This window comes from Oratosquilla oratoria, chromosome 29 (assembly GCF_046742065.1).
Source record: "Oratosquilla oratoria isolate Oo_2021 chromosome 29, ASM4674206v1, whole genome shotgun sequence".
Taxonomy (NCBI): Eukaryota; Metazoa; Arthropoda; class Malacostraca; order Stomatopoda; family Squillidae; genus Oratosquilla; species Oratosquilla oratoria.
In genome coordinates this window covers 6,281,332-6,298,640 of record NC_134805.1, presented here as the reverse complement: position 1 = coordinate 6,298,640, position 17,309 = coordinate 6,281,332, and the positions used below count along the sequence as shown (strand labels likewise).

General features: G+C 36.9%; 1 protein-coding gene across 1 annotated transcript in view; it reads right to left on the bottom strand.

Annotated features, from left to right (window-relative positions):
• The window catches only part of LOC143040802 (sialin-like), a 57,516-nt gene that overhangs the window by 36,018 nt on the left and 4,189 nt on the right, over positions 1-17,309 (bottom strand). The window contains exons 4-6 of the mRNA XM_076212235.1: positions 12,774-12,861; positions 12,120-12,349; positions 7,518-7,667 (exon numbers count right to left, since the gene is read on the bottom strand). Coding sequence (XP_076068350.1) covers positions 7,518-7,667; positions 12,120-12,349; positions 12,774-12,861 — 468 coding nt within the window. The remainder of the gene's footprint in view (positions 1-7,517; positions 7,668-12,119; positions 12,350-12,773; positions 12,862-17,309) is intronic.

Genomic DNA, 17,309 nt, shown 5'->3' with positions numbered 1-17,309 from the left:
AAGAAAACGGGCAAACTCGACTGTGCACGGACTACCGACGAGTGAATGCAGTTACCGTCCCTGACGCCTATCGTCTTCCCCGCGTCGACGATTTAATTGACAAGGTGGGACAGTCCAAGTTTATTACTAAAATTGACCTCACTAAAGGTTATTACCAAATTCCTTTGGCTCCACAAGCTCGTCCCATCTCTGCATTCATCACTCCCTTTGGACTCTATGAATACACCGTCATGCCGTTTGGGTTACGTAATAGTCCGGCTACGTTCCAACGTATCATGAGTTCCCTATTACAGGACATTGATGGGGTAGCTGTATATTTAGATGATATGATAATATATTCTCCTAATTGGCAGAACCATGTACAACTACTAGATGTCGTAATGTCCCGAATGGAAGAAGCCAACCTCACCATCCAACTTTCCAAAACCGTCTTCGCCCAAGCTACAGTGACGTACTTGGGACACGAGGTGGGACAAGGCGTCGTCCGGCCGAAACGAGCCAACATCTCGGCCATTCTCGACTACCCGGCTCCCGCTACTCAAAAAGCACTTAGGCATTTTTTGGGTATGGCCGGATACTATAGGAAGTTCTGTCCAAACTTCTCAGAGTTATCCTTACCCCTTACCCGAATGACAAGCTGCTCCATACCTTACTCCTGGACTCCGGAATGTCAGAACGCTTTCCTGCTCCTAAAAACCTTCCTCACACAGGATCCAGTTCTGCGTTCACCTAACTTCGACGTCCCCTTCGTTCTCCAGACGGACGCAAGTGATCAAGCCGTCGGAGCTGTTCTTCTCCAAGAAAATGATAGGATATTGCATCCTGTCGCGTACCACTCGGCTCAACTAGATCAACACCAAAGGCAGTATTCGACCACCGAGAAGGAGCTACTGTCCATCATCTATGCCCTGCGGAAGTTCGAATGCTACGTACCACCCAGCTCGACCCCTTTACGGATATTCACGGACCACAATCCGTTAATATTCCTTGAACGGAACAAGAACAGTAATAGGAGGCTGTTACGCTGGTCCTTGTTCCTTCAACAATACCTCCTCGACATAAAATATATCAAGGGTTCTGAGAATATCCTTGCTGATACCCTTGTCCGTCCTGATTAGAACTCCCAACTCATCTGTTCTCCTGAGCTGATGAGTTCTAGTGTGTGTGTGTGATGGCCCACCATCCTCCATGTATTTAAAATGTCTGTATATGTATAATACTCTGTACTTGTTGGATAACTATGTATGTACTGTAAATTACTTGTATACGTGTGGTCGTTTCTACTCCTTACTCGTCCGACAGACTTAAACTAGTTCTGTCCGGCTCATCCTTCTCCTTCCTCCCGTCCTCGGCAACACTATATATGATACATTCCGCCGGCTCCTAAGCTGACAATTTTCGTTGGCTATCAAGGCGTAACTTCCCTCCCCATCGCTTTCGCTCTAAATCCGTTGTGTACCCACGTAACTGTAATCTCATGACTTGGTTTTGGTTTAGGTTGAGGAATTAATTGTCTATTGATTAATTTTGTTGTTGTAAAGTTATTATATTTGTTTTGTTGACTTTTTTGTTATAAATTAAATTAGTTATTTATGTTAACTTCCGTTTGGATTTGCCTTAACCACATCAAGGCCACAAAGTACGAACCCCTCCTAGACATATTTCCTTATATCCTTGCGGAAGGCATAACAACACACACACACACACACACACACACACACACACACACACACACACACACACACACACACACACACACACACACACACACACACACACACACACACACACACACACACACACACACACACACACACACACACACACACACACACACACACACACACACACACACAAAAAAACTCCCCAACCACAAGAGTTGGGGTAACGGCTCGCAGCGCAGCGATACTGAAATGATTTCAGCCCTGAGAGGGATTCGAACATGGACCACTGGAGTAGTGTTTGCAAGCTGTACTACTGCGCCTCGAGCCGTGCGCGCGCGCGCGCGTGTGTGTGTGTATGTGTGTGTGTGTGTGTGTGTGTGTGTGTGTGTGTGTGTGTGTATTGTATGTGCACATAGGTCTTCATAAATGAGCACTTGCATACACTGCAATATATATTCACTTAACTAAATTCAAATTTTTAGATTGTCTATGTCTCTTCATCTTTTATGAGATTGATAGTTCCCGACAAGTCTATCAAAACAAACACCACAAGTGAAAACCAATACAGGCTCCGTCTGTCCTCACACTTCATCTTACCTTGCTACTTTCCAGCGTTGCTCACAAACAAAAAAGTTATCCCTAACATTACATCGTTTTCTTTTAATTAATCTATATTCAAAGAAAATTAAGAGTATATCTTAAAAACAATATCTAATGCATACAAAATTACACATACACAAAAATTATATATATATATATATATATATATATATATATATATATATACACATATACATTATATATATAGATATATGTATATATATATATATATATATATATATATATATATACGTATATATATATATATATATATATATATATATATATATATATATATATATATATATATATATATATATATATATATATATGCTATTTGTTCAGTTAGAAATATAGATATCCATTTTGTAAATTATAATACATGAACGTAATATGCAATTTTCTGAGCGGGAATGAAAAAAAATACCTTGCTACAAGGAAATCTGCTAACGAAAGAAGTCGGTAGCATAGACATATTTGAAAAAGTAGGCAACTGGTAAGGAGTGAAAAGTACAATAATATATGGATAAAAAGAGAAATGAATACTGAGGAATTAGAAAAAGAAAAGTCACTAAGAGGAAAAAAACTCGATGATAACGGAGACAGAAAGCAAGGAATTCCATTGGAGAGTAATCGACATGAGACTGAGGAAATGACACATCAAAACGAAAAAACCAAAGACAGAAAAAATAATGGCCTATACTAACATTGGCGGAATAATTTCAGGTCTGAACGAACTCAATGATTACCTCCTAGAAGAAAAACCAGACATAATGGGAATTGTAGAGACTAGACCATGAGGTGAAATACCATCCATCGATATTGGACAAGGACTATATAATTACTGTATAAAAAACAGGGACAAGAAACAGGGAGGAGGAATCATGTTCTTGGCCAAGAAAGGCTTAAATGTGACAAAAATTGCGGAGGGCAAAGATAATGTTGAAGTAATCATGATAAAAGTCGAAGACAAGAATATGAAAAGTAGAAAGTTTGTGGTGACCTATGTGGCCCCAAAAACGAACGCTTGGAAAGAGAACGAACATACAAAAATGCTAGAAGATACAAGGAAATCACTAAATGAGATACTAATGGGCAAGGGTAATCTGGTAATTATGGGGGGACTTCAATTGCAAAGAAATTTGTTGGGATAACATGACAGTGCGAGGAGGAGACGACTTGTGGGGTAATGTACTGCTGGACATGGCCATGGAATACACAATGACCCAATGGGTCAGTGGAAACACCAGATACAGAAGCAATGAAGAGCCGTCGAAACTAGATTTAATATTTACAACAGAACCTGAAATTGTGGACAAAATCTATTACAAGACACCAATTGGAAAGAGTGACCATATACTCATCGAAACTGTACTAAAGGAAGAAATAGACATGGAGAGAAATGAAAAGCATAGGAAAGGAAGATTGATGTACAACAAAACTGACTTTGCAAAACTAAAGCTATTCTTCCGGAATGCAAACTGGGAAAATTCTACATGGAAGAGACAAAAGTGGATGAGAAATGGAATATCTTGATGGAAAATTACAATGAAGGGGTAAACAGGCATGTACCAAGACAAAAGCGAGAGAGAGAGTACATTAAATGTTGGTTCAACAAAAGATGCAGTGAGGCAAAAGACAGAAGGGACAAAGCTTGGAAAAGGTGGAGAAAAGATAAAAAACCTAGTAAATGGCAAATTTATATAAACTATAGAAATGAGTATGTTAATGTGAGAAGAGAGGAGAAAAGGAACCATGAAAAGGATATTATAGATATATGCAAAGATCGACCCAAACTATTCTATCGATATGTAAATAGTAAACTTAAAAACAAACAGGAAATGGGGAAACTACGCAAAGGGAATATAGAATACACAGAAGAATTAGAAATGGCCGAAGTCATGAACAATCACTTTAAATCTGTCTTCACCAGAGAGAAAATGCAAAATTGGGACGGAGATAATAACGAGCAATCTCTCCACATGAGTGAGTTTACAACAACAAAAAGAAATATCAGAACACCTATCAAACCTTGACGTCAAAAAATCACATGGCCCGGATGGAATTGCAAATTGGATTCTAAAGGAATGCAAAGAAGAACTAACGGACAAAATACACAACATAATAAATAGCTCACTCAAAGAAGGAAAGATACCTAAAGACTGGAAAAATGCTAACATTGTACCAATATATAAAGGAGGAAACAAGGAAGAACCCACCAACTATAGGCCAGTATCGCTAACAAGCACTATAGCCAAAATTTGTGAGAAAACAATCAAGAATAGATGGGTAAAACATCTGGAAGACAATAACATAATAAACCAAAGACAATTTGGGTTCAGACAACGAAGATCATGCACCACAAACTTAATATGGTTCTACTCAAGACTAATAGACATAGTGCAAGAAAGAAATGGATGAGCTGATTGTGCCTTCCTAGACTTGCAAAAAGCTTTTTACCAAGTACCACACAGAAAATTACGAAAAAAAAAAAAAAAAAAAAAATGGAACACATAGGAGGAATACAAGGGAACCTACTAAAATGGTTGGAGGACTTCCTGACTGGTAGAAAGATGAGAGTAGTGCTCAGAGAAAAATATTCAGATTGGAAAGAGGTGATCAGTGGAGTACCGCAAGGATCTGTATTGGTACCAATAATGTTTGCTATTTATGTGAATGACATGGACGAGGATGTGAAATGTTACATGAGATTCTTTGCAGACGACGCCAAACTGTTAAGGAAAATAGAAACTGATAAGGACTGTGAAGCACTGCAGGAAGACCTGAATAAGGTATGGAACTGGAGTCAGAAATGGGAAGTGGACTTTAATACTAAGAAGTGTAGCATAATGGAGTTTGGAAAAAGCAAAAATAGAATATCAGGAAAATATACAATTGGAACCAAGGAGGTAAAGAAGGTAGGATTCAAAATAATTTTGGGGCAAATATCACAAACGACTTGTCCTATGATAAATAGATTAACAAAATTGTCGGAGAGGCTTACAACTTGCTAAGATCAATAAAAGTGGCATTTGCATACTTGGACGAAGACATGATAAAAAAAATATTAGTTACATTGATAAGGCCTAGACTAGAGTATGCGGCGACATTGTGGTCACCCAGTACCAAAAAGAATATAAAGAAAATAGAAAGAATCCAGAGAGCAGCAACAAAAATGACACCTGCACTTGCAAACCTATCATATGAGGAGAGATTGGCTAAACTGGCATTACCGACGCTGGAGCAAAGAAGAGAGAGAGGTGACCTACTGACCATCTACAGAATCATGAAAGGCACAGAGATACTTGATAGAGAGGACTTACTAAACTGGGACAAGAGAAACACAAGAGGACATGGAAAGAAAACAAAACAAAACATAGCTATAGAAGAGAACTGAAGAAAAACAGTTTTCCACATAGAGTTTTGGACACTTGGAACAAACTGGACAATGAAATAGTATGCGCAAAAACCATTCATTAGTTTAAAAGTAAACTAGACACTGCGAGATACAAAGGCGGGACACCACGAGCATAGCTCCCCTTCCCGCAAAATAGAACTAGGTAAATACAACTAGGTAAATAGGATCGGGACGCCATCTTGTCTGTCAAGTGTTTGTCGTTTGCCCGGTCTACTTGAAACGTCAGTTACAAGATGGACATCACGGCCTCGGTACTTCCGACAGTACCTCGCGAGGTACATTTTCTTGAAGGAATGCTATGGAGCTGAAATCCATGCATTCCTTCAAGCTGCAAGAACCTTGTATACTCCATAATCTGAGAGAGTGGTTGAAAAGCCCGCCAACGTCTCTCACGACGACGACGACGAGGACGATCCGGATGACATATAAATTACAGGTACTGATTTAACAAACACAGGTTAGGTTAGGTTAGGTTAGTTTAGGTTAGACGAATTTAGATTTATCATCCCTTCATTTCTTCGACGTCGGCATCTATCATAACAAACACGGCGTACCATTCGTCCGGCGCGACTTCGTTACTTACGAAATCTGTTTTAGCAACTTTTTTGTTTTTTATTTCCGACCACAAAATTGCATATTACGTTGATACATTATAATTTACAAAATCAATAATTAATTTTCTATTGCTATATTGCGCCCATGTGCAAAACTGAACATTTACATATATATATATATATATATATATATATATATATATATAATATATATATATATATATATATATATATATATATACATAAACAATTTGACATAGATGAAGTTGCATTGTTAGGTAATCATAGAAGCTACGAATTGTAATTTGTTGAGTATTATTGAGTATTCAATGGATAAAGTAGCTGACATCTCAAAGTCACAAGTGAAACTGAAGACAAAAAAAGATTAAGTTAAAAAGTGTATGGTTACGTTCATGATGTGCAGAATAAAAATTATTCCACTCTGAAAACGTAGATAAATGTGAGTGCTAAAAGTAATTAACATTTTGACGTCTATATTACTGAGGAAGTCGGGAGAGAAATACCTTTCGTTTATAGGATATTAGCTTCAGAAACTTTGAGAAAATGTTTCGTGTCGGTTTTTGAGTCGTATGAATGAGTTAGCGAGTAGTTTGATGCAGCAGAGCTAACAGGGACGGCTACAAACAAAAATGCAGATGCAGATATCAAACTCTATCTGGCGTTAGTTAGCCCCTTCCTTGACTATGCGGTACAGTTTTGGTCTCCGTCCTATAGAATGGACATCAATTCACTTGAGTCAGTGCAGAGGAGAATGACCAAAATGACACATGGGTTCAGAAATTTACTTCACGATGATCTAATAGAGATATTCCAATGGGTCAAGGGCTTTGTTAACAAGGGTGGTCCAGACAAGGTAATCGTATTAAGACAACAGGGCAGGATTCGCAGTAATGGACAAATTTAGATTTAAGAAGAAAATAGGCAAGAACTAGCTTACCAATAGAGTGATTAATGAGTGGTTAACGAATGGAATAGACCTAATAACCATGTAGTGAGTGCTGAAACTATTGGTTGTTTTAAAAGAGGTTAGATAACTTTATGGATGGGGATGATATTTGATAATGGACATGCAGTGTCCTTTATTCTTGTGTTCTTATGTTTCTATTTATTGTAATTCCAATGGAAGGGGTGACTTTATCGTTTTATGGCTATCATAATTCCGTTTCTCTCGCTGACTTGGAATCCGCTCCCGTACCCTGCTCCGACCACTAAAACTGTCCCTGGGCCACAGCTGGCTCACGAGGTCACCGCTGAACTTACACTCTTCAGGTCGAAGTGTTGGATGTGGTTCAGGTAGGTCAGAATCTCCGTCAGGAGAGTGTAGAAGCCCCAGTTGTTCCCGAAGTGAAGGACAAGGATCGCGTAGAAGGGCATCGAAGTGAAGATGGCTCTCCAAGGGACTGGCAGTGTCTTCGTGATGGAGAAGAGGATGTATTTAAGATCATACAGTAAAATTAATACAGTCAGTGAACTTGGTCATGTAAGTAAGAGTATTCATAAGGATGTAAACACTTACCTGGATGCAGTGATTAGAGTACAAATACGTATATACACATGAACACCATGAACACGTATGTGCATAAACAAGAAGGTACACACACACACACACACACACACACACACACACACACACACACACACACACACACACACACACACACACACACACACACACACACACACACACACACACACACACACACACACACACACACACACACACACACACACACACACACACACACACACACACACACACACACACACACGTAGACCGATTCACAGCGAAGATTGGAGCTCCGAAGAAGAAGGGAAATTTTCGTGGATCTCAACAACGAGGAAGTACCTTTTTGTACTTTTAGGGAAGGGGAAAGCTCGTGGTGTAGTGGGAAGGTGATGAAAAAGGAGAAGGGGGAGGGATTACTGAGGGAAATGAAAGGAAATGAGGAAGGAGGCGAACGAGCTCCACCTGACGGGAAAAAAATGTCAACAAAAGATCCTCAGCTGCCGCGGGAAAAGTGAATAGTTTCAGTAAAATAATTAAGTTTAGAAATATCAATAAGAAAAACAAAATGGAAAGTGAAGATAATAATTTAAATGGATTTAATGAAGGGGGGATGCTAACCTCCCCCGATTAGCAAGGGTAGAGGAAAGACTGGAAAGATGGCTCAACACTGGGAAAGTAGGCTAGGTCAACTCACACATGTTGCACAGCGAGTTGATAAATTGGAACAATTAAAGAAGGAAAACCAAAACCTAACTAAAAAAGTAGAAGAATTGAAAAAACAGTTAAAGGAAGTAAAAGATGAGAATGAGGAATAATAGAGAGAATAAAGAATCCATAGCAAAAGAAGCACAGAGTTGGAAAAAATCCAGGAGAACAATAAAATTGTATTTAACGACATAGTGACACAGCAGATGAGAGAACAAACTGAAAATACAGCTATTAAAGTAATGAGGGAGAAGGAGAATATAGTAAGAGACTTAGCAGTTAAAAAGAAATGTATAATTATATTAGGGATGGAAGAGAAGTATAACTTAAACAGGACTACAAGAATTAATGAGGAAAAAGAAAATGTAAACAATATATTACAATTACAGTAGTTCAGGAAGATAAACCTGAAATAGGGAAACAAATTAAAGAAATGTTAGACTAGGGAAATATAGCACAGATAAGACCAGACCAATTAAGATTAAATTCAGGTCACAAACGACAGCAGAGAATATCTTAGCAAAAACAGGGAAACTAACAGACAGTGGACAATATAAAAAGGTATGGATAAAAAGAGAAATGAATAAAGAGGAAAGAGAGGAAGAAAAAACGAAAAGACAAGAAGCTAAAGGAAGAACCGAGAAAAGAACAGAGTCAGAAAAAGAAGAATTCTATTGGAGAGTAGTGAATACGAAAGGGAGGAAATGGACCATAAGAGAGAAAAACAAAAGGGAAACAGTAAATACAATGGAAATAGCAGAAAATTAAGAGTATCTTACACAAATATAGATGGATTAATAACAGGCTTGAACGAAGTGAATGATTATCTGAAGGAAAAAGAACCGGACATAATGGGAATTGTAGAGACAAAATTAAAAGGTCCACTACCACCCAACAGTGTAGGACATGGTGCATATAATTATTGGATTAGAAACAGAGAGACAAAACAAAGGGGTGGAGTTATGTTCCTGACTAAGAAGGATATAAACGTGAGGAATGTCACATATGGAAAGAACAGAGTAGAGATGATTATGATGGAAGTGGAAGACAGAGACATGAAGAGCAGAAAGTTTGTAATAAATTATGTGCCTCCAAAAACGGCCTCGTGGGAAGAGAGAGAACATAAAAGTATGTTAGAAGACACAAGGATAACATTAAATAAGATGATGGAAGATGGAGGAAGAATAGTTATAATGGGCGACTTTAATAGCAAAGAAATCTGCCGGGAAGAGATGACAGTAAAGGGTGGTGACGACTCATGGGGAAATGTTCTACTTGAGATGATTATTGACCATACAGTGACGGAATGAATTCAAGAGAACACTAGGTATAAAAAATGAAGAAGAACCATCGAGACTGGACCTAATAATTACATCAGAATCTGAGATAGTGGAAAAGATTGAATATAAGACGCCAATAAGTAAAAGTGACCACATATTGATTGAACTGGAACCAAATGAGGAAAAATACATGAAAAGAAATGAACAATATAGAAAAGGAAAATTGATGTATGAAAACACAAATTTTGATCAAATAAGTGAATTCTTTCAAAAAGAAGATCGGGAAAGAATATACAAAGAGGAAACAACAGTGGAAGAGAAAGGGAATATTTTGACAAAAATTTATAAAAAAGGAGTGGAAAAGTATGTCCCAAGACAAAAACAAGACAAAGAATATGTAAAGTGCTGGTACAACAAAAGTTGTAGGGAGTTAAAAGACAAAAGAGGTAAAGCTTGGACAAAGTGGAAAAAAGACAAAAGACCTGAAAAATGGAAAATATGTACTAGTTATAGAAATGAATATGTACAAGTGAGCAGAGAAGAAAAGAGAAAAGAAGAAAAAGATGTCATAGAAAAATGTAAAGATCAACCAAAACTATTTTATAGATTTGTAAACAAACTGAAAACAAACAAGAATTAGAGAAACTACGACAAGGAGGAGCTGAATACACAGAGGAAATAGAAATGGCAGATATTATGAACAAGCATTTTAAATCGGTGTTTACAAGGGGGAACATACAACCTAGAGATATCAAATGGGAGGAGAAAGTCCCCCCTATGAAATAAATAGAAGTAACAAGGAATGAAATAATGAAACACTCGAGTAATCTTGATGTCAGAAAATCACATGGACCAGATGAAATAGCAAACTGGATTTTGAAAGAATACAGGAATGAACTGGCAAACAAAATACATAGCATAATAAACAGTTCCTTGAAAGAAGGAACAGTTCCAGAAGATTGGAAAAAAGCAAATATAGTACCTATAAATAAAGGGGGAAATAAAGAAGACCCTACTAACTATAGACCAGTCTCTCTAACAAGTACAATAGCAAAAATTTGTGAAAGAATTATCAAAAGTAGATGGGTAAGGTATTTAGAAAAAACAACGTGCTAAATCCAAGGCAATTTGGATTCAGACAAGGACGATCATGCGTCACAAACTTAATGTGTTTCTATTCAAGTCTAATAGATATAATACAAGAAAGAGATGGATGGGCTGATTGTGCATTTCTAGACCTAAAAAAAGCTTTTGACAAAGTACCACATAAGAAGTTGCTTAAGAAATTAGAAACTGCAGGAGGAATACAGGGCAAACTGCTTAAATGGATGGAAGACTTTTTGCAAGAAAGAAAAATGAGAGTAGTGATAAGAGACAAACACTCAAATTGGGATGAAGTAATAAGTGGAACAGTTCTGGCCCCAATATTGTTTGCTATATATATTAATGACATGGATATAGGAATTGAAAGTTATATGAGCTTCTTTGCGGATGATGCAAAACTGCTGAAAAAATGAACACCGAAGAAGATTGTGATTCGCTACAGAGTGATCTCAATAAAGTATGGGAATGGAGTAGGAAGTGGGAGATGGAATTCAATACTTAGAAGTGTAGTATAATGGAATTTGGAAGAAGCAAAAAAGGAATAGTAGGATCATATAAATTGGGAGAAGAAGGAATGAAAAAAGTAGAAAATGAGAAGGACCTGGGAGTCATTATTATGAATAATATGTCACCTGAAAAACATATAAGCAATATTTTTGGAGAAACTTATAATTTAATAAGAATAATCAAAGTGGAATTTACGTACCTGGATGAAGAAATGTTGAAGAAAATACTAATCACTCTGATAAGACCAAGATTGGAATATGCAGCGACAATGTGGTCACCAAGTACAAAAAAATGTATAACAAAACTTGAAAGAATACAAAGAGCAATTACGAAATTGGCACCAACACTCTCAGAACTATCATATGAAGAGAGACTAGCAAAACTTGAGCTACAGACATTAGAGCAAAGAAGAGAGAGAGGAGACTTGATAACTATTTATAGAATCATGAAATACATAGAAACTATTGATAGAGAGGATCTAATAAAATGGGATAGCAGAGATACAAGAGGGCACAGAAAGAAAATCAAGAAGGACAGTTATAGAAGAGACCTGAAAAAGAACAGCTTTCCCCACAGGGTGATAGATCTTTGGAACAAGTTAGATGAGAAAATGGTGTATGCAAAAACAATACACGAATTTAAAAGCAGTCTAGACAAAACAAGATATGAAGACGGGACACCACGAGCATAGCTCCCCTTCCCGTATAATACAATTAGGTAAATACAACTAGGTAAATGCACACATATGCACACACGCACCTCTGTACTCTTGCCATCTTCGGTAGTCTGTGACTTGATGAATAACAGCTCCTCCCTTGAGATCCTGGGATGGTCCTCGGGCCGGTCGAAGCACAGGAAGACCCAGAAGAAGCCCCAGATGATCGCAAGTCCTCCGAAGATGTAGAAGACGGAGGGCCATCCTCCAAGGAACCCGGAGTGACAGAGCCATCCGCTCACTGCCAATGTGACCACGGTCCCAAAGTCAACGCCTGCAGGTTCCGAGTACACAGAAAGTCTCTAAGCGTCTGGAGCACTAGGAAACACAATACAACTTCTTTCGGAGCCCATGCACGGAATTCCAGATGCCTGTGAATACTATACCTGCTGACGCCAGACACCTTTATTCATCTTAAATGATCCTTTGCGTCCCGATAAATAATATAGATATACGAGTATATCAATCACACTATCTCAAAGCATTTCCTTCCGACTGTAGTCATCACCAAATGTCCTGTTGCCTCTATTTCAAATATGACAGTGAAAAAATTTGCCTTTAGATATTATAGTAATAATGCATCCTCGTTTACAGAACTTCTGTTTACTGCGAGACACCTGACGTATAGATACATGCACCTACCACTCAGCAACTAAAAGGAACACAAAAGTGCTGGTGACTGTACTCGAGAGCCTCACCTGCGTACATAAAGGCGGAGAACTTGGTCCTCTCCAGTGTCGGGATCCACGTGGCCAGGAGGATGTGCATGGCCGGGAATGTGACCCCCTGCGAAGGTACAAGTCAGTTAGACATCCCCTCGCGAGGCTACAGGTTAGTCAGACCGCCTACCCCTGCGAGGGTATAAATCAGTCAGACCCTCACCCCTCCCACCCCTTCGTCCTTACAAGGCCACAAATCAGATTCGAACCTCAGAGAGTGGGGAAATGCTTACAACAAATATATAATCGCTTGGCCACCATAATTAAATACATAAGGCAACTAAGACGTCAGAATGTCTTATGATCGCTTTTTGGGTCGTTCGCCTGGTGCTTTTAGCCTCTCAGCCTGGGGGCCACCAAGGGAGCGATGACAAGAACTTATGGGGCCCATGGAATGCTCTTTACGAATTGCAGTCTACTGATGTAAGGGGCACAGAACACCTTAAAAAATCATATAAAATTATGGTCTTTCAACGTGAAACTTTTAGGTTTTGTTTAAAATATAAGTGGAAATATATTGTGAACCCAAGAACTTGCTACGTTTCGACGTCATAAAGTTATGACGTCATAACATTTTTTTTTACGTAATCGAATACGTACGTCGTATTTTTTGTAATACAGACTTCTGTTTTTTTCATGATAATACTTTCACGCCTGCTTTGTTAAAAATTCGCTATACGACGTGAGATATAGGTGTCGTAAATATAGTCACTTGTCCGCGTTTTTTCCACTTAGATGGAGCCTGCCGCTCTGTTTTTCAAGATAAAAAAAAAAAAAAAACAGGCGTGGAAATAAAGATATACCTATTATACACTATCAGAAGAATTTCCAGGCTGCTACAATTGATTAAAATTTTTTGGCATATTTTTAATTGCAAATATTTGTAGTTTTGAGATACGAGCGTTTAAAGTTTTCAGCATTGTATATCACTGTTATTTATTCTCCGATTTTTATTATATTCACACACATTATTATATAATGTATATTGAATAGGTTGACAGTAAATATTTTCATATATGTACATATCTACTATGCTGGTACATTGTGACAAGTTGATGAAGGTGGAAAAAGAAGTCACGGGTCTAGTTCCGAGTTCCTGAGTTTATTCCTGACCGGTTTCGCTCTATGCTTCTTCAGAGGAATGTGACTCTGGGGTGAAGCTGGCGGTATACATAGTTTGAGTAGGACCGCGTTCCCTCCTTGGAGGTGGGTTCCGTTTGGTTGTACAATGGTTTATAATTTTTAATACAATGAACAATAGTTTTAATACAGTGTACAGTAATTTTTGTGATGTTATTAAAAATACAGCTCCGGTGTGTGTGGAATGTTGACCGAGGGTGTAACAGTGTAAGTGAAGTGAGTGGTGTAAAAATGTGGGAATCGCAAAAAGTACCATAGGATAACTTATAGTATAAAATGATATAAAGATGAATACCCAGACGAATAGAATAAAACAAAATAAAATGAAATAAAATGAAAATAATGTGCTAATTTAAAGTAACATGACATCACATCGCATGTTGTTGTATGACATAATGTTATAAAAATATATATATAATGTATATGGTAAAAGACTAGTAAAAGACTAGTAAAAGAGGTATGGAAGGCAGATGTGGAGGGAGTGAACATGAGGGGACGTCCTAGGATGAGGTGGATGGATGGGGTGAAGGGGGCTTTGGGGAAGAGGGGAATGTCTGTTGAGGAAGGAAGGGAGAGGACGGAAGACAGAGGTGAGTGGAGAATGGTTGTATATGGATGATGTTGTGATTGCATGAGGAGGAATGGGCGGGGGGGTGGGGGGTGGGGTAGTATGTGTGAGTAAATTTTGACGCAGCCCGAAGGGATTTCTCCCCGTCCTCTCCTTATATGCAAAGGGGGACGGAGAGGGGGGGTTGCCGATTAAATGAAGCGGCCTTGCTGTGGATGTGCTGTGTCTTGCGACACTGCTTCTGACCCAGGGCGGTGGGCAAGGTGCAGGGATGACCCGTCATCCAGGAGGTGCTCAGATGAGAGGGAGGGTGGGAGATGTGTGGAGTGTATTTAGGGATGAAATGGGTGGGAGTGTTTTTATGCCTTTCCCTTTTTGGCTACCTCCCTTGAAAGGGGGAAAAAGCCTTGGTATATGTATGTATGTATATGGTATAGTTTTACATATGGTACTGCAAATAATAAAATTATGTGTCAAATAGAACGTTGCTCACTCCAAACTATCACATTATTATTATTATTATTATTATTATTATTATTATTATTATTATTATTATTATTATTATTATTATTATTATTATTATTATTATTATTATTATTATTATTATTATTATTATTATTATTATTATTATTATTATTATTATTATTATTATTATTATTATTATTATTATTATTATTATTATTATTATTATTATTATTATTATTATTATTATTATTATTATTATCATTATTATTATTATCATCATTATTATTCTTATCGTTATTATCATTATTATTATTATTATTATTATTATTATTATTATTATTAATTATTATCATTATTATTATTATTATTATTATTATCATTATCATTATCATTATCATTATTATTATTATCATTATTATCATTATTATCATTATTATTATTATTATTATTATTATCATTATTATTATTATTATTATTATTATTATTATTATTATTATTATTATTATTATTATTATTATTATTATTATTATTATTATTATTATTATTATTATTATTATTATTATTATTATTATTATTATTATTATTATTATTATTATTATTATTATTATTATTATTATTATTATTATTATTATTATTATTATTATTATTATTATTATTATTATCATTATTATTATTTTTTTTATTCTGTTCAAAATATGTTATTTATACTATTATTCATTTATTCATTTATTATTTTATTATTTGAAGTGCCATATGTAAAACTATACCATATATATATTATGTATATATATATATATATATATATATATATATATTTTTTTTTATGACATAATGTCATACAACAATATGAGATGTGATGTCATGTCACTTTAAATTAGCACATTATTTTCATTTTATTTCATTTTATTTTGTTTTATTCTATTTGTCTGGGTATTCATCTTTATATTATTATTCTATACTATAAGTTATCTTATGGCACTTTTTGCGATTCCCACATTTTTACACCACTCACTTCACTTACACTGTTACACCCTCGGTCAACATTCCACACACACCGGAGCTGTATTTTTAATAACATCACAAAAATTATTTTACACTGTATTAGAACCATTGTTCATTGTATCAAAAATTATAAACCATTGTACAACCAAACGGAACCCACCTCCAAGGAGGGAACGCGGTCCTACTCAAACTATGTATACCGCCAGCTTCACCCCAGTCACATTCCTCTGAAGAAGCATAGAGCGAAACCGGTCAGGAATAAACTCAGGAACTCGGAACTAGACCCGTGACTTCTTTTTCCACCTTCATATCTACTATATATATTACATTAAAATGTATTTGTTAGTCGCCAAGCGGTCCTTTTCATAATTGAAGATTTTGCGTTTTTACCGGTTTAAAACCTCACTGCTGGGGTGTCATTACTTTGACAAATAATTGCAGAGTAGTTTATTTTTTTACCAGCAATGAGCGACTTATCTATGCTCAATAACAACGCTCACCAAACGTGTTTTATTATCCTACACAGGCGCGATCCCAGCCCCGTATGTTTCTCCTTCGCCAGCTATTTTCTCTTCCTCCTCCTGAATTTTCCTCATCTTTTTCTCCTCATCTGGAAGAAATCACTTTGTCAGCTGTGTTGTCAGGTGTGGTGGTATTTGGTGGCGGAGATGGTGTTGGCAGTGGAGATGGTGTTGGCAGTGGAGATGGTGGTGGTGGTGAGGCGTGAGGCGTTGGTGTCCCTCCTCTGAGCCTCTCACGCCTTGCCCTCCTTCTAGCACAACTTTCATTCCACTTTTGGCTCAATTTTTTAACCTTTTCTTTGATTTTTCTCTTCATCGTGATGCAGTTGATGATTGGACATCTAGTAAGTGTAATAATATCCAGGAAATAAGGCAAACAGTGGCACAATATCGCCAGAGTCAGTGAGGTGTTTATGCATCAATCTACTCTGATGTTTGATAGGTAACTTAGGCTTGAAGCGTGCTGTACATACCACATGGAAGAGGAAGTTACGATGATGCCAGACGTACAAAAATATAGCTGTTTCATGGAATTAGACAAGCGAAAACAAGACATATCTATAGATATTTAGGGCCTATTCTTGCGTGAGCCATTTAAATTGACGCGCCTCCCGGGCCCTTTAAACTCCCTCCATTACGCTAGGGAGGAAGAAGTAGTTAATATTTTGCTTTTAGGGTGTTTATATTATTCATATATGCCCATATCTAAAATTCGATTTTTGGATGAAAATTTCATCCCCCTGTAAGTTAATCATATCACAAAAGCTATCAGATATAAGACAATTTTGATTGCCAGCATTGTAATAAAGCAAAGGGGGT